This window comes from Epargyreus clarus, unplaced genomic scaffold (genome assembly GCF_041222505.1).
Source record: "Epargyreus clarus isolate Ecla_fem2 unplaced genomic scaffold, WU_Ecla_fem_2.2 ptg000018l, whole genome shotgun sequence".
NCBI classification, from domain to species: Eukaryota; Metazoa; Arthropoda; class Insecta; order Lepidoptera; family Hesperiidae; genus Epargyreus; species Epargyreus clarus.
The window spans coordinates 2917384-2944177 of NW_027332226.1; the positions used below are offsets into that span (position 1 = coordinate 2917384).

The window sequence follows — 26794 nt, forward strand, 5'->3', positions numbered from 1 at the left end:
CAAACGAGTATGCAGTTTTCCTGTTGGTGGCTACTGCCGTCTATGAACATCTGTAGTTAGCCCCAGATAAGATGAAAGTCCTACCCAAAGTAGGCCATAGATTTAGGACTTCTGATCACCGAGTTGAAGAGCCTCGGATAAGTGTGTCCCATTATCACATCATTCAAATCTGAATACAGCTGGGCTTAACACTAAGTCTGTTGTTAGGCGGACATAGCTGTGACGGTAATACTACGGGATCGAACCACACTAATAATAATTAAAGTTTTTCTATTAAATTTATTTATTATTAGAGTAGATAGAATACGCCAAACTGAAATATATTTTAGTATACGAGCAAATACTATCTATATACTAAGACATTAGGCCGTGAAACGAAATTATGTTCGCGAGATGCGAGTGAGCGATGCGGACGCGCGCCGGAGCGACGTGAACTGATGTGTGCATCCGCGCTAATGTATGACTGGAGGAGAGCGGGGAACACTTTGCATGTTTTATTGTGATGAAATTTACACGTGTAACTTAGTTGGTGTCACAAAAAAGTATCTTCTAACTTATTTGGGTGGAAATGTCAAATTGTCCACGGGCGGCAGTGCCTACCTTACCAAGTTGACTGGATGAAAGATGAGAGCGAATAATTTATTCACACTAGATATAAGTATAGTGGTACCTTTCCAGTCGAGTCATACAGATATCTTTCAAATTTAAATTCACTTTGAATAAAAAAATAACCACTTACTAATGATATTAAATATCACTATAGTGAAATGCAAAACGAATGTCTGTAGAATTCATTATCACTTAGTAGCAGTGGGAAGATGGATTTTAAAATTCATGAAAGATATCGTTAAAGATGAGTGCGGTGTAAATGAAGGCGGAATAAAAACTGCTTAATGAAGTTTCTCGTTACTAAATGGCTAGAGGATAATGGATGGTTATCGATGGCTTTCATTAACGTAATCAAACTCCATTTAAAAGACTGCTCGGATTTTTAGGCGAAATAAGAATTTGGTAGTCTCGGACTTTTCACGTAAACTGACCGCCGAAATGCTGTAGTATATACGTTATTTATAGGACTCAATATTATAATATTTAAATATCCGATAAAGTTGAAGAATTCACTGACAAATAAAACAACGTACGCAAACTTTCAAAATGCTTTAATTCAAACACGAAAAAAGGAGTTTCACAAATCAGGACTGCAATATCGACCAAAATCCAAATCAAGAAAAACGCCTAACAATGATACAAATGTCTACAAATGTCACAAAAAATATACTGAACGTAATGCAACCGATGAGCCAATAAAGGATGAATGCAAATAAAAACTCAAAACAAGAACACGAAAAAAAACAAACTATCATACTGAACACAAGAAAGAAAATCAAATAACAATTAAAATACATACAAATGACACTCAAAATACACTGAACGTAATGCACCTGACCGAGTCACTAATGAATGAAAACAAAGGGGGGACTGAAAATGAGAACGTAAATAGGATGGGACGATTGGACCAATCAACAAATATTTCTCCGATTCTGAAGTTGGATCGCGCTCCACTTACCTGCCACCGCCATCAAAAAGCGCTGCGAAGCAATCGACGGAGAAAAAAAAACCGATATTATAATACGAGGAGAAGTAAATTATCGCTGTAATAAGCCGCTAACATAACCTAACCTAACCTAACCTAACAATGATTAAAACATCCACATATGACAGTAAACCAACTAAATAACTAAGGAACGAATACTAAGAACAACTCGAAACATGAACACGAAACCAAATAAAATGTCATACTCAACACAAGAAAGAAAATCATATAACAATTATTATACAGAGAAACGACACCTTATGTACACTGAACGTAATACACCTACCTGACCGAGCCACTAAAGAATGAAAACAAAGGGGGGACTAAAAATGAGAACGTAAATAGGATGGGACGAACAATTGGACCAATCAACAAATATTTCCCCGATTCCGAAGTTGGATCGCGCTCCACTTACCTGCCACTGCCAACAAAGTGCGCTGCGAATCAATCGACGGAGAAAAAAAATCCCGATAATATAATACGAGGACAAGTGAATTACTGCAGGATTGATCGCTAATCTAACCTAATTTAACAATGATTACTATATCTAAAAATGATACTCATCCAACAGAGTCATTAAGGAACAAATATACAGAACAACTCGAAACAAGAACACGTAATAAAATAAACTATTAAGAAGGAAAACCTAACAGCAATAATTATAATACACACAACGGACACTCAAAATACACTGAACGTAATACACCTGACCGAGCCACTAAAGAATGAAAACAAAGGGGGACTGAAAATGAGAACGTAAATAGGATGGGACGAACAATTGGACCAATCAACAAATATTTCCCCGATTCCGAAGTTGGATCGCGCTCCACTTACCTGCCACCGCCATCAAAGAGCGCTGCGAATCAATCGACGGAGAAAAAAACCCCGATAATATAATACGAGGAGAATTGAATTATCGCTGGAATGAAGAGGACATTCGATTAGGGTGTTCGCTCTTTGGAACAAATATACGGGACACGCGCTATTAGATGAGGAATATAGAAATCACAAAAGAATGTGGGGATGAAAACTGGAATAATATTAATACAAATACGATATGAGATACAAATTGAGTAAGAATAATAATTAAAGGTCTTACATATTTTAATTCAAAATAGCAATAAACAACAACGCTATTATGATTTATAAAATTATCTCATGTTTAGCTAGCAATATTCAAGACTAGTGGCTAGACCCAGAATAGACATATAAATCATTTAACAATTACAAATCTGGCCAGTCAAGAATCGAATCAGATATAGTTACTACATTGGAATATAGTCTAGTGTACTATCGAGATAGCGATCTATTGTACTAGACTGCACATGGTATATTCCTAAAATAATGTTGGTTTCGGATTTCGGATAACATTATTCTATTCTCAACATAAATGAGCCGCTTTGTAATAGTTTTGTTATAATGAAATCCGATGATAATTACATAAAATAATATATAGATATATTTCGTGTTAAATTACAAAAATATCACCGGAACTTCCACCAAGAAACAAAATAAGGGTTAACCGTTTGCGAGAAAACGCTCGATCTGAAGTAAAAGACTCCATAATTCGATTGCGCTTGCTAACAATCGGCGCGTAATCGAATGGCCCTGTTTGTTCCCTATTGATAAAATAATGGGTATTGACGCGTCCGTGGTACAAATAAATATTATGTGGTACGCGCTTTTAAAATACATATTTTGTTTAAAATCAGTGCTTTTGCAATAATGTCGCTTAGATGTACCTATACAGAAATCAATAAAAGCTAGGATAATGTGCATCTGTGGCCGATCTCAGGTAGGAATACCTAATCCTATTTGGGGTTGATTACAGATGTCCATGGGCGGCAGTAGCCACTTACCATCAGGTGGACTGCCTGCTCGTCTGCTTCTCCTATATTATTAAAAAAAATAAGATCACGCCCGATTCTGTATTTAGGTTGTACCTTCTATCATTTTGTCGGAAAAATAAATGTACATTTTCTAATAATTCCATTCTCAAAAATGACGCGTGAAGCGTAATACTTGTGTGCACCCGAAAATATATAGGTACGATGTCTCGCAAAAGTGCATAATACGAGTGCTCGTAAATATATAATATAATTTTCTTGTTGTGCTAAACTTTGTACCAAACTTTTTTTTGAGGTTTATCATCTGAAAAGTTTTAATTCTTCGTTGGAAAATCGGAAAAGTCACATGTAAATCCTTACACTCATGTGCATCTGAACGTGCAACCTCTTTTACAAAAAATTGCTGATTTACACCCGACAATAGCAAATGTTTGTGCGTAGACTATAATATAATTAAAAAATATATAGGTCTTGTTATTCTTCTCGTTCATTAGAGAACCCCTAGATCCTAATTTCAAGCTACATACGTGGATATAAAAGAAGATTTACTCCGTGGAGAACATGCAACAAACAACATTGATCAACACGATAATGTTGAGCAAATATATTCGAAGTCGCGTCAGGATACAATGGAAAAATTCTGTTGTGATAAGCAACAGGTTTTGTTTGGATAAAACATAAACAGTGCTGTGAATAGTGTGTACAAACAAGTGTACCTAGTGTTTGTATGCAATTGTTGTTTAGTATTATCGAATATGATTTGTTGATGTTAAGATTGATGATGATTATCGATTATATAACAATTTGGTGGTGATTCTTCAAGCCTGAATAGAAATTTAACTGTACATCACACAAAATGATTGATACTATTGTCTAAATTTATTTTACTTTATTTACCGTTTAATAAACATAAAAGATGCCTGTCCGTAAATTTTGTTATAATTTGAAAAAAAAAAGTTATTATTAAAAATGTCAGTAATTTTACTATAAAATAAACATTGATACATAAAATAAATCTACATACAAAAGTAAAAAAATAACTAAAGGAGAAACTGCTCTTCGAAAAGAGACGAATTCTCCCAAAAAACATCAATACGCCTCCTAAAATTGCACATCCTACAGACTACATACAGAACTATGAACATTTTAAACATTTCAAATCATAACAAAACATACGGGCAGGCTACATATAGGATAGCGAAACATGTAAACGCACTTACCCCGGTCAATGTTTTGATATTGTGCAAAGCGTCCTGGGCTTTCAACGCCGCTTTGCGCGTGTAAAACGTCACAAAACAGCATCCTGTAACAGAAGCGCACACTTACACACACGTACGTGACACGGGCACAACGGGACACGGGACATGGTCCTATATACAGGGTGGAGATATTGTCAATGGTCGATTATTTTATTTGTGATAATTAATGTAACTTTTTTAAATCATAAAATATGATTATTTTCTTAGAGTAATATTAATATTATCAAAAATGTTGACTATATATCTCGCTTACAAAATGAAGAGGTAAATAAATGGAAAAGGCAACATTTAGAATAACAATATTTGTTGATAAACGTTATATTTTTCATCATAACAATTCAATAATTATGCAATACAGCAAAACATCACGTTATAGTACTAATTTAGTACCGACAACATAACAAATTATTGTAATTTAATAACATGATGATTAAAATATATTTTTTTTGTAATCGATTGTTAATAAATAGTCTCCATCATAAGTAATTTACACATATCTATCTACATTGAAACATAAAAAATAAGTTTTACAAACGACATAAATAAAAAACAAACAGTGTTAACGTGCCTTTAGCTGTACAATCGTTACGATTTTACAATTTTACAAATTTCAAAGCACGTTTTTTTTTTTAAATTAAACACAAGCAAAACAAACTGAGGACATATAAACGTATTAAGGGTTTTTTTATATCTTCATTGGACTCGTGTGAATATTGTAGCTTATATACTTAGAGCCCTCTTCGGTTCTTGTATCTTGTAAAAAGTTATGTAAAAGTTTTACGTTGTAGGCATTAATATTGCATATTATATAAAGCATTATATAACCTCATTGAAACTTATTTACTTTTGCAATGTGAAGAAAGGCGGAAGTAAAGTGTAAGTATAATATTTTTTTTTATTTAAGACGTACTTTGATTTACTATATTTATTTTGTCTTTACTCGTTCTTTAAAATAAATTTTATTCACTTTATAAATATCATAGATATAAAAGTATTTATTTTTAAAAATGATCTATTTTTCACATATTTACGAAGAGAGAAATGTCCTATATAAAGTAATTTCTTAAAAGAAATAAATTGAAGCCTTCGGAGAAGGCCTGTAGATACGTAGCAATTCCGTAGCTGTTCTACAAACTCGGGTAAACGTACCCAGTATGAAGGTTACCGAGATTGTAATGCGTTGGTGTTGAATACTAGTAAAACTTAAGAAAATTACTGCAAACTTTTATATCATCCTTTATAGCGTGCAATTAATTAGAAAAAAAAAGAGTTGTTGCTATCTAAGTCAAGCTGCTTGGACAAAAGATAAGAAAGTAACACTTTAATCCAGTCTTTAAAAAAGACTTCATGCTTAGTCGCACGTCCTAAACAAAAACTTTGCTTGGAAAATCTAAAAGCAAGCTCAAATTTCAATGGCGGGATCAATTTTATAGCGAAAGAGGAAGACTTTCCGATCACTGGGCGATATTAAAAAAGTTGCCAACAACTGGACGAGGCTGGCACCGAGACAAGTTTCTAAAGCAGTGGTTGTAAACATTTTAGTAGTAGTTTTTTCTTCTAAAGCGTGATGTCTTGAATTTCTTAAGTTACAATAACAGCAATTGTTACATTTTTTAAAGCAAGTGTGAATTCGCAATATGATAGACGTACAGAACATTTTTTTAATGAAACGTTTACAATTTTTTTGCGACTACTTTAAAACATACTCGTTTTATCAACGTGGGATTAACCATTGTGTTCTGATAAACGTGTCTGTCTATTATCTATGGGAACCAGAAAAAGTGGCGGCGAATAGGCCGGGACAGCATCACGTGACACGTGACAGACGCTATATTATATATGATGTGAACATATATATGACAACGAATGTCTACGCATCGGTCAGTAAGGCCAACTAGTTATTAAATTATAAGTAAACTAGATATTAGTTGTTAAATTTATAACTAAACTAACTGCTATTCACTAAATTGATATCTAGACGATATGTGAGATATAAATGTGAGGTTTATTAATATACTGTTACTTTTTATTAAAATCCTTACGATAGATCTCTATTAAGATCATTATATATGCGTTTTGTTTAATTATAATCACTAAGCAACGTTAATGCGAATGGCCCAGTGACCGTGACACGTGACAGTTGTCGCAACTGTCCTGAATATGCATATTAACACTACAGTAATTGGACGTCATTTTCTGGCATATTACAGGCCTTGGTCATAGAAAGTTATATCATTAACAGACAAAATAAGTCCTTATTTTAAGACAAATGTAATGGCAACAAAATAAATTAGTGCCTTAATAACTCTTTCTTCTTTTTTGTCAGTATTAAAAAAAATAATACAGATTAATGTATTTTTAACAATTAATAGGTGACGTAATTTAATTATCCGCATACCGATTACTGGTGCTTGCTTGTAACCCTCTTGTTTAATAAACAATCTGCGAAATGCTGATTTACATATGTCTGTGATGTTAAGATTTCTTTGTGAGTGGGAACACTGTTTCGTAGAAACACTGACTGTGGTCTGACCCTGACCTGAACTGACCCTGGTCGTGACCATCAGAGATTCTGATAAATTTGATATAAACTGTAGTCCTGAATTTCTACTGTAAGTAGGTCTCGTATACTATTGAAGCATTATTGAAATAAACTTATATCACTGATTTGCTTTTCTGTTTGTCGTGTAACAATTACAACTGACTAAAGTGACGTTGAACAGGCACAGAGACCGCGGAACGTGACACGTGACGGGCGCCGCGTCCGTCCGGAAACGTACGTCCGCATACCGATCAACGCAGTCCGTTTGTCACTTACTTAGTAAAATACCTGCGCAATGCACACTTGTATGTGGTAAAGGTTAAAAAAAAGTTTTTTGATTCATTTTCGAAATACATAATAAAAGGCATTTTCTTGGAAAAACATTGTGACGAAGGTATAAGTTTAGGACAACCATGATAATCGTACTATCAGTGAGCATTTTAAAGCGCAGTTTAAATAAAAAGATACTATTTACAAATATTATGCAGAACATTGAGATCTGTTATTTGCTTTCCTCTTTGTCATGTAACATTTGCATTGGGATAAAGTGACGTTGAACAGGCACAGTGACCGCGGAACGTGACACGTGACGGGCGCCGCGTCCGTCCGGAAACGCGCGTCCGCATACCGATCAACGGGACCCGATTGTCACTTGTTTATTGATCGCTCTACGCTATAGTTCCTTGTGTGTGACGAAATATTGCGAAAGTATAATGAGTGTCTTCTGGTTTGGAGGGTTTGGTAAGGGAGACATATTTTTTCCGAGGCATTCCAGCTTAGTCCTCAGGGGTAGCGGTGCATCTGTGGCCGACCTTAGGTAGGAATATCTAATCTATCTGCGTTCGATTACAGATGTCCATGGGCGGCAGTAACCACTTACCATCAGGTGGACTGCATGCTCGTCTTCTACTCTCATATTATCCTTATCCTTATCCTTACTAATATTATAAATCCGAAAGTAACTCTGTCTGTCTGTCTGTCTGTCTGTCTGGTTGTCTTTTCTTCACGCCTAAACCACTGAACCGATTTTAATGAAATTTTGTACAAAAATAGTCAGACACCCGAGAAAGGACATAGGATAGTTTTTATCCCGGAAATCCCACGGGAACTAGGGATGGCGATCTAAGATCGATTAATCGGAGAATCGATCTTTTAGACCGAACACATCGATTATTTTAATCGATATTAGTAAGGATTGAATCGTAAACTATGCACTTGATCAAGTGATGATCTTTAGCAAAGTTGAAGGTACGAATTTTGATTTTTATGTATGTTAGTTTGTTATGTTATTTTCTTTAAAAAGCGGTCGAAGCCGCGGGCAAAAATTAGTAAAAAATAAACAAAAATTTTGTAATAATAAAAGTGCCAATACATATTCAGTGGACAAATGAAAATATTTAATGAACTTTGCTGTCACTGCGGCCAATATACAACCATAACGAGATTCAGTTACATAAGTAGAAGGATAATATTTCATCTAATAATAAAGTAAAATCTTACGAAGCTGAAACAGCGAAGAAATCGAATGGTTTTAACGCATCCAAAGACATTGTTAGTGCAACTCGTTTTGTAATTCTCCATAAGTACCAAATTAACAAACACCGACCTAGGCCGTGATTTGAATAACCCTTTAAACCTAATAAAGAGAGATCAATGCCACGATAAAAATTTTATTATAGCTATAATCCCATTTAATACAGTCACTATTTAGGCAAAAGGCCATAATCTAGACATTGTAGAATATTAAATTGCTAATTAACTTTCGGCTTTATTACATCTGATAGTACTAAGTTTGACCATTAACTTATTAATGGATTTCGGAACTGCGTTTAAAAACGTTCAAGTTAAATGTGTTAACAAAACGGAGAATGTGTTGTAATGCAAATTAGTCTTCAATTGCACGTACAACGGACATTGCAACATTTCTCGCTCGTATAATGAGATATGCGAAAATTAACAACATGTGAAAAATAGTGTTTGTACATTTTATCTATTTATATCTAATTTCAACAAATATTGAAAAAATGACTTTGCTAATAGTAATCACGTTTTTTTCCTAATTTTATAGAAAACTTGACACACAATTATGACTACAACCATATATATATTTTTTTAACTTATAGGAGTAGCAGACGAGCATGCAGTCCACCTGATGGTAAGTGGTTACTGCCGCCCATGGCCATCTGTAATCAACCCCAGATAGGATTAGATATTCCTATCTGAGGTCAGTCACAGATGCGCTGCTACCCCTGATGACTTAGCTGGAACGTCTCGGAAAAGTCTGTCTCCCTTACCACACCCTTCAAACCGGAACACAGCAGCGCCTAACACTGCTGTTATTAGGTAGAAATAGGTGTGGTGGTGGTGCCGCCGGAGTCGAACCACAAAGAGTTCTACCACCTTTAACCTCATAACCCGTACTTTAACTAAGTTTTATATTTTTAAAATATTCAAACAGTGAAATTATCCAGACAACTATACAACGTAAACGTAATTATGAAGAGTAAAGTCCATTTAAACAGTTAAAACAACGCTTTGCTATGACAATTAGCTTTGAAACTCTAAGTAGATTTAAAATGTAATTTTATAAAAGCCACATTTAAAACAATGAATCGTTTGTTTGAAGTAGTTTTGCAAATTAACGTGGGTCCTACGTACAATGTGTCAGTTTAGGTATATTGTGCGAGTAGGTTATATTTTTTTTATTTCTTACTTTAATTTAGATATAGAACTGTCCCATTATTTAATTCAAGTAATAATATCATAAACTATGCAAGAGTAAAAACTTATACTCGTACATCGCAATAGTTTATTTTGCGCTAGCCTTTATTTCTTTTTTGAGGATCATAGTGTGTCACAAATTGTATTGTGTGTGTGTGTGTGTATGTGTTGCCAAAATTGTCAGACAAGTTAGCCTTTAAGTTGTATAAATAAATGTGGTCGTGGCATTTTAATGAGGTTTTATAAGTATCCCTTTTTTTAGTATTTTACTTTACATTTAAAAGATGTTTAATTATTTTCATTTGAGTGGGTTAAAACTAAACTTAGTTTATCTAATTTGTATTAAGTGTAAATTATGAAGGTGCGTGGGAATTAAAAGACACTCTAAAATATATAAGTAAGTTATTCGCCATGTCCAGCTGTACGAGTGGATCTAATATTATTACACAATGTGTCCATTTTTAACATGAATACTCACAAAAGGCGCTTTGTCAAACAAAAGACGTGGTTTATGCAAACAGAAATGTCAACATATTGTTACGAGTAGATGTAAACGTTTAGTTGAAATTTAGGGTTACTAGATACGATATTCTATTTCCCCCTTTTGTATATTATTACTGAGAATTAGCACATTTTCTGGGGAAAAAAACGCATTTCCCATTATTTTAGTTGTTTTTAATAAGTGCTGTCTGCAATCAATTGATCAGTAAAAATAAATAATGTTTTATGATTTTACAACTAATAAAAGCCAGTCGCTTCAATTTTCTGTAGCAAAAAGTAGTACTCGTAATAATAGTACCTAGTCGTAGCAATAATAAAAAATATTAAATCTATTTTTCTTAATATTTTTACTAATAACATTCGAAAGGGAAATTTTAAAATTTCCCATTTACTTGGCAACATTTGTGCAAGTGCTGACAACCATGATGAAAACAATACAAATGAGATTCTTGCCAGTGCCTTTGTAAAGTATGAATAAGTTGCAAGTTTTAATAGAATAGTCCTAAGCCTTTGCAAATATGTAGGTTTTGTTAATCTGGCTTTTGTGTTACACGACATGATTACAATGTACATGTGAATTCCCTTGTTTAAGGCATAAATGACGGATGTGGAGGAGTTGTGAATGGGACTTTTGTTTCAGAGTTGCGTTTAGTCTAGTACTGCTGTGTTATGATAAGGCATAATACTCGTATGAGGTGTTTGAACCTTGTCTTCAATAGTACGAAAGTTTTGGATCCGACGTTAGCCAAGAATTAAGACGTTTATTATATTTATGTTTTGTAAAAGTGACCATTCTACGTTATGTGGAGTGCATGTATTTTTTGTAGATCCTATGTATAAAATTGATAAACACATCTCTGTCTTTCTTTATCATATATTTCATTCATTAAAACGATAGCAAGCGATCGACATGCTTATTAAGTTACTATTAATCTTCGAGATATAAAACAATCCCAAATAGAATGGGAATCAACTCTGTAATGGACCACAGATACGATGCTACTTGCTACACATAATTGAAACTAGGGCACAGGAGCGTTCTGCGTGCCCTTGAAGACAAATGTAGACGTGGCAATGATTCCGCCGGAATCGAACCGTGAATGATTTTCATCATGTTTAAAATATTTATTTTCTACAAATACTATAGGAAATTTGTCAGAGAAAGCACCACCAACTAACCCATATCCTAATAAGCACACACCACATAACTAGAACAACATCAATCAAACGCAAACGAGACAAAATCTCCCACAAATGTTTGTCTCCCACATTTTCCCCGTAATTTAGCAAAAAAGATGTCACGGCCCGGAATATCTTTCATTCATTTCGGATCATTGTGTGGACATCATATTTTACATTCCAACATAAATCTTCGCGTCCTGACAGCTCCTGGCCTGTTCCTGGAGGAACAAGAGCAATATTAATTTATGTTTTTGTGCCCTCCGCGTTTCTTCGAACGGCGCTTCGTAAATTATTAACGTAATCATATTTCCCTGGCATTGTTCCTAGTTCCCGGTTTGCTTTGTTTGTTATTTTATTTGAATACTTTATTTATTGTACTCTTACGTATTACGTTCCAAAAGAAATGCATTTTTGAAAATCGTTCATCTGCGATATGAGTGAAGGCATTCCTGTACAAAATGTCATGACTTTAGACTCGGGATTAAGTTATGTATTATATTGTTTGCTAGTCCTGTATAAGAATTATTAAGAAGTTGCCCAAAGTTAGTAAATACTTTTTTTAAATAATGCTAAGTTTACAATAAAAAAAATAATTTGTATTTGTAGTGGAGTGAACTATGCTATGTAACAAGTCAATGAATGCGTTAGTACGTAGTTTTTTCAAATCACATTGGTAAGAACACTGCTGTCATATAAAAAAAATGTTATATGTGTTGACGCCGTAAAAAAAAATTACATCTTCATAGCCCACTTGTGATTGAGTGAAGTTAACTATTCAGAGACCTCTGTAAATAACTTCAAATAGGAGCCTTATCTGAAGCTAGCCAGAAGTCTGCTAAACTCAAATACACCAGCTTCATACAACTAATACATCAACCTAGAAATAAAAACGTGCGAGAGCAAAGAGTCATGGAAGGTAGATCTAACCTTTACTCGAGCCAGTGATCTTGTCCCGAAGCACGTTGATCTGGTGTACTCTGCCGAACTCCTCAAACATCAGCCGGAGGTCATTCTCGTCCATGCTTCTGGGTACCTGACCAACGAACATCTGGAACAGGGGAATTGCTCAATTAGAAAATGCTTTCGAGATACTTTTAACTAGGAACCTCGAGTATAAAAATATGATGTTGCCTAGTAACACATTCGTAAGAAGGCATCTAGATTTGTCTTGCCTTACGCCGAAAAATCACTTTTGTAAAGATACAATTTGTGTACAGCTTTTTTTCTTTTCGGAATCGAACGAGTCGTTTGATTCCCGGCTAGGGAAATAGATTAAAAAAATGTAATGATGCAGTTTTAGTTTTTATCAGAATCGGCCTCGAACTCCTTTTAGCCTTTAATCCTTATAGTTTTGGATCTGGATTTTAGACTTAGCCCAGAAGGCCCATTAGAAAAATCACCCCATTGTAAAATCGGTGCCAATATTCCTTTGATACAATGCGCTTGACCAAATAACTTTGAAAAGGCTCATAGGATTAATATAAATTTATAATACCCTAAATTCTGAAAATATCTTCATATTTTACTTTCTACTTGATCTCTGAAATTAAACTATTGTAATAAAGATCCCGATGGTACACCAAAGTATTCTATTAACTCACAAGACTCACGTAATATCGTAACCGTTCTTTCAATAAAGTCAAAGTCATTAGTTGTCTACAAAGTAAAGTTGTTTCTAAAGGTCGCAAGGAAAATTGTCCTTCGAGGAATCGTTTATAAGGTCGTATGAATCAAAGGAAAGTTGAGAACAACTTTCAATAATAGTGTAGAATAATGTTCTAGAAAATTGCATTTCTGAGGATCCTGTAGAAGTTTTTTGGATAATTTGTAGTTGTAAATGAGTATGGAGTGCAATGTTAAGTGAGCTTTGTCGCCAATCGACACTTGTAATCAACTCTGGATAGAATTGCGGTCCTATCTAAGGTCGACCACAGATGCCACAGATGCTTAATTATATGCATATTCAGTAGATCTGAGAATCGGCTACTATCTATTTTTCATACCTCTAAGTGATAAGGTCACTTCATTTGCGAATTCGTTGCGAATATGTTTAAAAAACGTTGTTTTTATTAGGCACTTTTAACGACTACCTACTTTATTATAAGTTTAAACAAAAAAAATAAAACAACAAAATCTACACCTAACTATATACCTACGAGGATTTCACTAACGTAATCTAATAATTATATTTATTACTAGCTGACCCGGACACACTTTGTACCACCTCAAAATCTATCTTATCATATATATTTCATATAAAATATAGCCTATGTTACTCGTGGATAATGTAGCTTTCGAATGGTAAAAGAATTTTTAAAATCGTTCCAGTAGTTTTTGAGCCTATTCATTACAATCAAACAAGCAAACAAAGTTTTCCTCTTTATAATATTAGAATAGACAATTATTATTTACTTATTTATTGATTACATTTATTACAATTTACTTATAGTTATTTTAGTTTATGTAAAACAACAATAACAATAAGTTCCATTAAAACAGTAACAAATTGAAAGTAGGCGAGAGGGGATCGACATCGGCGGCGCGAAACCTTTTTAATTACCTCTATATATCACTTCATTTGCGAATTTGCGAGTTCGCCCTCCTTCTCGCGATTTACGAATCGGGTTTTACTTCGCGGGAATACTATTTAAGTGCTTTTATCATTAGTTTATTATGTATATCATTTGAATCAAATAAAGGAATAACTAATTTTACACTTACAGTCGCACACTAGGATTCCTTGTGTCGTGGATGCCATGAATACACACAAAGAAAGTTTCACAAACACGTAAACCTAGGACAGTAATCGGAATTCATCAACCCATTACTGTCCTACTGCTGGGCACAGGTCTCCTCTGAGAATGAGAATTGGCAAATACGAATTGGTAGATTCACATACCATTGAAAACTTTTGTCAATTGGATTTTTTAAGTATCTATGCAGATTTCCTCGCGATGTTTGTGAATCATCACAAGTGATGATTCACAATCATCAGTATTATATTCACACGTATTAACCAAGTAATAATTTATTTCTAATACGCACATAATTTTTAATTTAAATTTAATTTCGAAAATCAGAGGTACGTGCCTGGGATTTGAACCTCAGACCGCTCTATCTAGAGGCCACGCTTCTTGACCACTGGGCTATAAATGCACCGATTCAACATTCATATCTGGCCGAGGATTGAACCTGGAACCCTTTGCGCGTCAGACCGGTGATCGCTCCGTCGCAGGGCTTGCCTAATAATGTCAGGTAATATTAAGCTATGTTAGCTTACGATTGCCTAAAAAAAACTGTTGATCTAAAAAAGTTCAGAGTCTTCTTAAAAGAGACCACGTTTGCGTTCCCAAACACCATCCAACATCAGATATGACGCAAGCCTGTGCAAAGAATGATAAGCGCCACGCGGCCGATAACGACTAGGGATGGCGATTGTATCCAAAAAGATCGATTCTTGAATCGATTCGAATCGAAGTGCAATAAATCGATTCACAAAAAAATCGAGGCCCAAAGAATCGATTCTCCAATAATTGATATCCGATATTTTTATCTGAAAAGTGCAAAAATAGCGAAAAAAAGGTCTTCAGGACCAAAAAAGCACTAATACGTATCCGTTTGCGAAAAGGTCTATAATACATTCAACCAACTTGGAAAAGAACGACTTTCGTTTTTCTAGGATGAAAGATCGATTTACTGATTCGATCCATTACTGTAGATCGATTAAAATAATCATTTTTTTTTGGCCCAAAAGATCGATCTCAGATCGCCAACCCTAATTACGTATCAGTAGATTCGGTGCCGGCGCAAAAATTGCGTCGCCACCTTTATCTAATTCGGTGTCAGTTGAACTTTAAGTGGGACACCTGGATTGCTCTTTTGTTATGACGCAAAAATGGCTTTTGCGTTATAAAATCTTTTTGGAAGGAATTTTGTTTGTGGAATTGAAGTTGTAAATTAGCGTGTTGTCTACGTCATGTGATAGGTCATCCGATTATAGAAATGTATTTATCATTTGTTAACTGGTTGTAAAAGGTAGTAAATTTATTCGTGGTCCGACTCCGGGGGCATTATTCCAGATTTCTGGATTATAACAAATGACGGTAAGCACTGCTGTGTCTCAGTTTAAAAGGCGAGAAAATTATAAGAGGTATTTCAACATTTTCAACTTAGGACTCAGGGGTAACAACGCACCTGTGGTCGACCATAGATAGTAAATAGATAGAATATTCTTTATTGCACACTTCAATAGAATAGAACAATAATAAACAATTATACAAGTTAATTGTATGCAATAGGCGGCCTTATCGCTAAGCAGCGATCTCTTCCAGATAACCTATGAATGGAAAAAGTAAGGAGGACAGTGAGGAAAGTGGAAAGTGTGTATGAAGTGATAGTAACGACTATATTAACTGAACTGCATGCTGCTTCTACTCGTACAATCTTAAATATCAAAAACAATAGGAGTCAAACGTAAGATCGCATAAAAATGTGTTACGATTACCGTCAGGGGCTTAAAACACTTAAAAAAGGTAATGACACTGTAGTCAAATCCCAAAGAAATCTATGCCTTTTTACGGGGGATTTAAAGGGGTGATATAAGAATAACAATAACATCTTAAATAGCGTTTCTTGTTATATTTGTGCGCTCCAGTGGTTTTAATAAGCCTGTTATCAAATAATATAGTTATAAAAGTATATCACAAGTTATATTATTGTTGTTCATCACGATAAGAATATAAACGTACGACAATCATATTATTATGCGTGATGTTATTTTGCCTTAAATATTTTGTTGCATAAACATTGTTCAGGACTGTTTTTTTATTAATTGAAAATTGTATCAAATGCCTATCCTCATACCTATTGCCTATTACGTCGCCGTCGACCCTTTGTTGACCCACTGCTGGGCACAAGTCCCCAGGTGGGCACAGGTGTAAGGGTTTTTAGGTAATAGTATACTGTGCTCGCTAAGTGTGAATTGGTAGTCTTAACACACTCTTGAAGACTTTTTTGTGAACTATCAGATGTGCAGTTTTCTTCACGTTTTCTTTCAGTATTTAAGTAAGTATTAATAGCACGCACATGAATTCAAATTGCATGCGTATTAAGACGCACGCAATTTGAATTCATGTGCCTGGGATCCGAACTTTTGTTCGACAATTGAGAAACTGGGTTTATAATCAGTAGTAAAATAAAATACTCATACAATATTTAAAAATGTTTCTAAGGCAGATTGATTAACTTGTTATTCAAAATATGCACTTAGTTAAAACAAAAAAATCGATTACAATTCAAATATACTACAGAACCGCGAGCACTTCAGGGCCGAGCCCGATTAGGTAACTTAATGTTCTAATAGCTGAGAAAGTGGTAAGCCGGTTACAAGAAGATTTATTTGGTTCCCACCCGCCGCATGTAACAGCTCACGGTAAAGCTTGGATACAAACACAAATCCCCGTACACAGATAGCATGATTCGTAGTGAATAAGGCCGTTGGTACACTGTGAAACGTATTGTTAATGTTGATTCAAAGGTGTTTGACTGAAAAAAGTAAACACTCGACAATTTGTAACCTATCATTCCTGGGAAAGTTGATTGAAATACACGAAGTGCGCGTAATGAAGTATGTTTGAATTAATATTCTACACAAATTTAAAAATAAAAATATATAAGGGTATGTGATTAAACATTCTACAGTTTTTTAAATTTTAAAACATTTAAGAATGTAAGTGCAATTTTGGGACCTAGATTTTCTTATAATAAACATTTTATTGGTGCATAATTTTAAATTGTAGTCTGGTCTACAATACTGAATTACTACGATACTGATCATTTAAATCAACCGAACGACCTCTAGTTTAAGGAACTGGAAACAGAGCGTTCTACCATTTAAAAATCTTTATTTAAATTTGAACAATATCTTGCAATAATATTTATAAACCAATTAATAACTTGGTATAATTATATATTATAATTTGGTATCATTATATTGATATAAACTATGTTAACGTTAACTAATGTATAACGTGCTGCACAGTGTGTAAGGCGCCTACGAATAAATCGAAATTCTGCAAATCTCATGCATTAGTGAGTAGTTCGCGAATACTACACAGAAAATAGCCTGCGATATTGTATCGTACAAATAATTACATTTATTTGTTCATTTAACTAGAATATTATTCTAAGAACAAAAACCCGACTGCTAATAAAATATAGTCTTTATCACTCCCTACATTGTTTAGACGAATTCAACGTGTTATTATGTCAAAATCCGTCAAGCCGTTTGAGCTGTAACGCGGACCAAAAAAATACATACAATTGTTCGAAAAACATTACCCTCCACAATCGGATAAAAATGTATTTTTTATTTGGATTTAAATTGGTTTTGTAATTCATTCCTTTTGTAATTATTTTAAATTTAATAATATATAAAAAAATATATCGGAGAATTGTAACTGATTAAGGTATTAGGAACATTAACGCATTAGGGAACCCTGTAATGTTAGATGTAAGATATGGGTGAATAAATAAATAATAAATCGATCTAGATAGAGGTTTATACCGTAAATTATTTTCAATAAGCTTTGTAGCACTAAATGGGTCCTTTAAAATATTTGACCTTTTAGTAGTAGTTTATTCTAATTTACAGCTATCCCAAAAACTTTGCAACAAAGTTAAAAACTTTTATAATAATAAATTATTAATTACCTTAATATAGTCAGGGTCCGGTAAGTCTGACTTCTCGTCATTGTTGTTGTTGTTGATGCTCGTGCTGTTGTTGTTGTTTATGTTCATATTCAGCCCACTGGAACAACAATAAAGAATATTAACAACACGAAACGCTATTTCGGTTACAATGTTTTTAATAATTAGCACTGAATATTTTACTATTAGGTGCTTTCTTCGTGAACCAAGTATTTATTAGATATTCGCAGGAATTTAAGACAATCTTAGGATACGATAAAAAAAAGGCTATAACTAAATACAACTTTCCATCTTTGCATGCATGTAGACCTGTACCCTTACCAGGAGTTTTTACGTTTTGAGAAATATGACTGTTTTGGTATTTCTTTACGTATTGGCCCATACTATTTCCAAGTTCTGACACAATCCGCTAGGGGCGCTGATTGGAAATTGTATGGGCAAATACGTAAACAAATACCAAAACAGTCATATTTGTCAAAACGTAAAAACTCCTGGTAATGGTACTGATCGACTTCACGTACATAGATATCGTGTTCGATGAGGTCGGTTACAAAAAGATACCATGACAAGTTTACTTAAAGAGGCATGCTTCCAATTAACTTACAGTATCCTTAAACTAACTAAAATTATAAATAAAATAAATTCGCTGCCCCGCGGATTACCTCGTTGTAGTGTCAAACTTGTTTGTTGGCCGAGGTAAGCTCCAGTATGGTGCTTTTAGTTCAGGTCATTAGCCGGTTATACGTCATGTCTTAATAGGTATCACGTATAACCTAATACTAACTACATACATATAGGTATCTACTACAATGATTAACTAAGTCAATATAGTCATTCACTACAATAGATGTTTCATTCACAAGTGTAATACTAATATTAGTCATTCCATAATAGGTACAGAACCGTTTTTAAATTGCATAAAGGTGGTGAAACGAATAAAAATGATTTCTATACAATAAATATAATAAATTCAAGAAAAAGAAATCAATTGTTACATTCAAACAACAAATAAACAACTTATTCTTATCATTCCACATAATTAAAATATTTAATAAACATGAACTACTTATTTTACAAAAATGTCTGTATATAATATAATCATCATCATCATTGACCCATTACTGTCCCACTGCTGGGCACGAGTCTCCTCTCATAATGACAAGGATTAGGCCATAGTTTACCGCGCTGGCCAAGTGCGTATTGGTAAACTTCACATACATTTGAGATATATGCATGGTATGCAGGTTTCCTCATGATGTTTTCCTTCACCATTTAGCAAGTGATAATTAATTTCTAATACATAACTTTGAAAAATCAGAGGTGCGAGAGAGAGCCTGGGATTTGAACCTCGGACCTCTCGATCGAGAGGCTAAGTTTCTTAACCACTAGGCTATCACTGCTTTTATATAATATAATATTAAATATAATATAAACCATTCCACTAAGCTATGTCATTTCTTAGTTACATATCATACAATAATTAAAAAAAAACACAAAATGATAAAATAAATTACAGCGTTTTAAAATTAAAATAATGACTTCGTGTATCATAATAATTCGCGTTGAAAAAACTTCAGGCAAATTTTGTGAGTACATGTAATGGAAAGTTACAAATATTTATTGTGTAGATAAATACTGATTTCTTTAAGGAACACAGCTAAGAATAAAGTACACAATTACGCTAAATATTTTTATGTATAAGAAATTATTATATAGCTTCGGATCATCAACAACAAACTGGTATGGAATACTAGGACTTCAGCGATTCTTAGTAAATCCAATACTACTCGTATATTATCACTTTGGCAATAAACCTCGGCTTAAGGGAGCTCAACATATTTAAAACTCACATACCTCAACGCCATCCCAATCAAATAACACAAGCACAGAACATTTCGTTCATCACAAACTACTTTTAGGTTATGTTATGTTGGTACCTGATATTTCTCGGGCCGGCTCTCCATACGCGGTACTCAGCGTACTTGTTTGCAGTGCCGTTATCACTGATAAGAGTATACATGGCTCGATTACGCCTTATCACTTATCACTCGATCAACAAAGGCCCCGAGAACAAGTTATAATGCAAGCCAAGTACCAGTGTTGACTGAATTCGTCTATGTAACCTACCCGCGTTTGGGCTGATATTTTTCGGTTGGATTACTTGTGGCTGAGGTATACGAATAATATGAAATAGCAATATATATTTACTAGTATAGTATTACGAGTGACAGGGATAGATTGAAAGGCATTACGTGAGACGATGTAATCAGAAGCATGTTGTATTTAAATATGTATGTATAAGGAAGTAGTCAAGCGCGTATCGGAATACGCACAAGGGTTCTGTAGTCGGCACGACAGAAATAGGTTAATATTTTTCATAGTGTTTCTCGAAGAATATTAATAATTCGGATGTTAGAATTAGTTATATACATTATATTTATATCGATACCTTAATTCGCAAATCAGCCAACTCCACTTTTTGTCAAAATGTTTTTTTTAATTTATTTTGATAGTAAATGGCGTTGAACGATATCAACATAAATAAAAAAAAAATACGTGTGGCACTCGGAGACTGCCGCAGTAAAGCTATTGCATAGCATTTTTTATGCTATGAAAACGCTCAGAAGGAATTCCAGAAATACAATATATTCTTCCATAATCATCAACATTTACATTAATACATCTTTATCCATTATTTTATCATATCTCCATTATATAAGACATTGCAAATATCAGCTGACATTTCATAACTCCAAGCAAGACTGAACATTCTAAAATATAAAAAAAATGTGTATTACTGCCATCTGTGTTCAAGTTGACGAATTAAGGTTATCAAATAAAATAATAAGGAATGTAAAATAATACTTTATTCAATTATATCCAATATCCATATTTTTCTATTGCCAGTCAACAACTCGGTTGCCTGGAGACTTGATATCCAACAGTCCTCCACCGCTATTTTCACTTACACCACCAGGGGCGCCGGCAGCATTTGGTCAAAGTGACGGCGCACCAGTATGCCATTTTCAGTTCTGACTTCATAATGGAGTCTACCTAATCTTCGGATGACGACTCCGAACTCCCATTTAACTCTTGGGTTGGTGTAACTGCGGACTTGTACCTTATCACCTTGTCCGAACTCCTTCGTTGGCGGTGCATTGTAATGTAATCAGGATAGTGGGGCGGATTTCTTAAATAAGGCATGCATATAGGTTCTTACCTCTCTGCCGAACATTAACTGATAAGGTGATAACCCTTTTGTATTAGGTGTACGTCTCAATCGTGCCTTGACAGTTAACAGTTTATCAAATAAACTTCCGCTCTAGCCGATATAAAAGAACATTCAGGTATTAACCGATTATTTTCTTTTTGTACATTCAAAAATTTAAATTTTAGCTTTGTATATATTTCTTCAAATTCGTACCTGTATTTTATTTCCTCTTCTAAATTTTCTTCTTCTGTAAGCCATTAAATTTTTTCTTGAATCGAAAAATATGGATTATGGATAGTTGAATTTGTTCAAATTTTCTTGTAAAGAATTCAGTCGTATATTTATTTCTTCATTGTCAATTTTTTCTATTCCGGAAATGTAATTTTCGGTTCATTTCATTACCCCCGTAATGTGGCTCGTATTTTCTTATTGTTTTTTAGTTCATTCGACATCTCGTCGCCAATATCAAATAAAATAATAAGGAATGTAAAATAATACTTTATTCAATTATATCCATATTTTTCTATTGACAGTCAACAACTCGGTTGCCTGGAGACTGTATACAGTTCAAAGTCATTATGAATTATCTATATTATTTTAAGAGCTGATAGTCCACACGTTTAATTCCAAAATAAATGTATATTTTATGTTTTACGAAAATCCGATGAGAGTGATTTTTTCTTCTTAGTTACACATACGGTTCATGTTATTAAATTATACACCAAAAAAATATATAAAAATAAATTTATATAGAAAACAAATTTACCACGGAACCCTAACATGAGTAAGTATTAGTAAATTCTGTATGATACAGTTACATAGCAAGCACTCGATTTTTATCTTTTTATCTATTGATCGGTGTTGTGTTACTATCTATTGATCGTGGAATATAACAAAATGTTTACTGTAATACAGAAGTGTTCTTAAAACAGACTTAACTAAATACAAGTAACACAAAAGGAAATAAGTATAGACTTATTTCTTGAGAAAATAGTTTACCAGTATAATAATACTAATAATATAATAGGTATGGGTAATGTAATCGCGAAATGCGTAAGAGATAATATTAATAATTTAAGAGAAATTACCATCACCACCTTTTCGCCATTCTATTATTTGCATAAGGCGCCTCCCTTTAGTCTCCAGGAGTGACGCATAAGTGGCCAACCCCAAGAAAAATTCCAATCTGGAGTTGATTACAGGTGACCATGAGTGGCAGTGGCCACATATGCTCGTTTGTTACCTTTCCTTTTTTTTTTTTTTATTTATTTTTTTTTTCTTTTTTTTTTCTTTTTTTTAATAATATAAGAGTAGCAGACGAGCATGCAGTCCACCTGATAGTAAGTGGTTACTGCCGCCCATGGACATCTGTAATCAACCCCAGATAGGACCAGATATTCCTACCTGAGGTCGGCCACAGACGCGCCGCCACCCCTGAGGACTAAGCTGGAACGCCTCGGAAAAGTCTGTCTCCCTTACCACACCCTTCAAACCGGAACACAGCAGCGCTTAACACTGCTGTTATTAGGTAGAAATAGGTGTGGCGGTGGTGCCGCCGGAGTCGAACCACATAGGGTTCTACCACCTTTTCCTATATTTTAATACTCGTATATTGTAAAAAATGTTACAGACACATCACACTGATTCATATACAAACCACACAATTGCTGGTTATTAATAATAATTTATGTCACTTATTAAATACTTTTTCTATTTTACATTTTTGGAATATTCAGTATTGCTTTGAATTATGAATTGTCAACAAATTTTTGGGTCATTTATAATGGAAGTGTGACAAATTAGTGGATAAAGATGTATTATTGTAAATACTGTTGATTATGGTAGAATATATTGTACTTCTTAAATCCTTTCTGAGCGTTTTCATAAAAGTAATGTTATTATTTTTTTTTGTAATATAGGAGTAGCAGACGAGCATGCAGTCCACCTAATGGTAAGTGGCTACTGCCGTCCATGGACATCTGTAATCAACCTCAGATAGGATTAGATATTCCTACCTGAGGTCGGCCACAGATGCGCCGCTACCCCTGAGGACTAAGCTGGAACGCCTCGGAAAAGTCTGTCTCCCTTACCACACCCTTCAAAACGGAACACAGCAGCGCCTATCACTGCTGTTATTAGGTAGAAATAGGTGTGGCGGTGGTGCCGCCGGAGTCGAACCACAAAGGGTTCTACCACCTTCAAATTCCATTCATCCTATTTCCATAATATCCACAAAAAACTGGGACATAACATAATATTAGACAGGTTAAAATTAACCCCATTGTCAATGCTTAGGTATACGAGTATTCCGCTATTCATAAGGGGACCGTCTCCATGGAAATGAATCCGTGATATTGAAGGGCTTTCGGGGTGAAAGGTGGCGTGTAACGTATTATCGCTTTTTATTTCCCTTTGAAAGAGGGTTGAATTTTTATATTCGCATCTGCTCAATTGTTTGACATTAGCGATAACATTTAAAATATGTACCGTATCAATTTTATTTCTTTGAGTCGGTTTCTTCGTGTGGGTTAGGTATGTCATATACCTAACCCACACGTTAGTAAGATTTCTTAAACACTTAAGAACACGACGTCATTTTAAATATACAAGACAGAAATATCAAGTATTTCTGTCTTGTATATTTAAAATGCTTCTATGATCAATCCCAGATAGCACCTGTGTTTCGTGAAGTGGTTTATAGATGTTCATGGGGTCCGATAGTCACTTTACATCAGATGGACTGTGTAGGTTTTGGCTGCTTTTGAATATTCACAACATTACACTACACATGACATTATTATCATGGTATAAACATGGTATAAATGACAAGAATAAATATACGAAGCTCCAACGCTTACAATTATACTACGAAAAAGTGTTGCAAATTTCCCCTTCGATAATTGAATTGGTATAATTAAAAATAATAAGGCCGTAAGTAGGGTTAAACTCGAGTGAATGTAATGAACGACAAGTTTTCACGAACAATGCTCAATTAATTGTGTAGCGGAATCGTGCTTATTACGAGTGCTTTTTTTTGACATTCATGCACTTTTAGTGTGGCTGTCACGTGACTCGCCGCCACTGATGTCAAAAATGTAATAAGTACCAGTTATAATTTCATGATTTAAAATTATAGTAATCTAGAAATGGTTATATCGATATGTAACAATAGTTAACACTGGTAGCTTGATTATTATAGAAGGATTAATAAAGGAGTTCCAGCTAATGAAACACTAAAGGAAAAAGCTCAATTGCATGATTTTAATGAACTGTTACGAAAAAGAGTGCTGCAAAATTCACTTGATAATAATATTACCGTAATTAAAAACGATTACATCGTAAATAGGGTTAAACACGACTGAATGTAATGAACGATAAGTTTTCACGAACAATGCTCGGTTAATTGTGTAGCGGAGTCGTGCTTATTACGAGTGCATATTTTCGACATTCATGCACTTTTCGTGTAACTGTCACGTGATCCACTGCCACTAAACCAGTAAGGCTTTGTGACTAGAATAAAGTTTTTATTAATAACCTGCGTCAGATCATGTTCTAAATGGGAAGAATGAACAGTTAGCTACATTCAAGTATAATTTATTGAAAAATGTAACAAGTAAGAGTTATAATTAGATTGTTTAAAAATATGGAAATCTAGAAATGATAACATCTATGTTATAACAGATAACACTAGAAGCTTGATTTTTATCGAATATTTAATAAAAGATATCCATTTAATGAAACACTAAAGGACAAACCTCGAACGCATAATTTTAATGAACTGTTACGAAAAGAGTGCTACAAAATTCATTCGATAATTAAATTGGCGTAATTAAAAACAATTACATCGTAAATAGGGTTAAATACGAGTGAATGGAATGAACGATAAGTTTTCACGAATAATACTCGGTAAATTGTGTAGCGGCGTCGTGCTTATTACGAGTGCACATTTTCGACATTCATGCACTTTTATTGTGGGTGTCACGTGACTCGCCGCCACTGATGTCAAAAATGTAATAAGTACCAGTTATAATTTCATGATTGAAAATTATAGTTATCTAGACTAGAAATGTTAATATCGATATGTAATAATAGATAACACTGGTAGCTTGATTATTATAGAAGGATTAATAAAGGAGTTCCGCCTAATGAAACTCTAAAGGAAAAAGCTCAAATGCATAATTTTAATGAACTGTTACGAAAAAGAGTGCTGCAAAATTCACTCGATAATATAATTACCGAAATTAAAAACAATTACATCGTAAATAGGGTTAAACACGACTGAATGGAATAAACGATAAGTTTTCACGAACAATGCTCGGTTAATTGTGTAGCGGAGTCGTGCTTAATACAAGTGCATATTTTCGACATTCATGCACTTTTAGTGTGGCTGTCACGTGACTCGCCACTAGACCGGTGAATGGTTTTCGGTTTAAACGTTCATTATTAGTCGACATAACCTACGTTATGAATTTTATTGAAATATTAATTATAGTAGAAGTAACCTGCACTGTACAGTTTATTGAAAAGATGAATATATGCAAAAGGTTCATTATGGGTCGAAATCTTAATTGAAAATTTTAAACAAGTTATACAACTTTATATGCCAATTGATTTACAAGGAAAACTTTGTTCTTTGACATTAATTTCTAACTTTTTCATGTGTCTACATCTTTAATATTTGGTTGAGAAAACTAAATAGGTATATACTTTTTCCAAATTGGAACTGAAGGTTATATTATTCGCGTGCGTGTCTATTTCTTTGATATGTCTATGGTGTAAACCTTTTTAGATATGAGATGTTTCTAGATTCGTCTTGGTATTAATTATCACTGTCTACACTAAAATAAAAAAAATCAAAATGCCCTGTTTAATTTGTTATTATTTTCAGTTCGGTATATTGAAATTACCCAGTCAGCTTTCTTTTTTGAAAGCACATGACATGCCAATTTTGCTTATACGTGATAAAAATATTTATCGCACACATTAACCACCATGTTTGTTTTATTGTTTATCTGTATCCATACCATCAAAATAATGGCGGCTATAGATACGCCATAACCATCACTGAAGGGGAGCCGTCGATTATTACAATGTGGGGAGCCATTACTGGATCAATAAATAATATTCATGGCGTTGTGACAGCTGTAATTTGTGTTTTTAATTTCTCCGAATGGCGTGATTGGTTATTATTGTTTTTATTTCGTGAACGCTGATGCGTGATTGTTTTTA

The 26794-nt window shown here is 34.0% G+C and overlaps 1 protein-coding gene across 8 annotated transcripts in view; it reads right to left on the reverse strand.

Annotated features, from left to right (window-relative positions):
- Nucleotides 1-26794, reverse strand: part of LOC140749475 (CUGBP Elav-like family member 1-A) — a 509605-nt gene that overhangs the window by 160654 nt on the left and 322157 nt on the right. For 6 of the 8 annotated variants that reach the window (XM_073082526.1, XM_073082525.1, XM_073082522.1 and 3 more), the window contains 3 exons: nucleotides 18358-18454; nucleotides 12574-12694; nucleotides 4662-4744 (listed from right to left, as the gene is read on the reverse strand). In XM_073082526.1, coding sequence (XP_072938627.1) covers nucleotides 4662-4744; nucleotides 12574-12694; nucleotides 18358-18454 — 301 coding nt within the window. Of the gene's footprint in view, nucleotides 1-4661; nucleotides 4745-12573; nucleotides 12695-18357; nucleotides 18455-20291; nucleotides 20478-26794 lie in introns of those variants that run through there. The other 2 variants (XM_073082524.1, XM_073082523.1) reach the window with 1 other exon arrangement.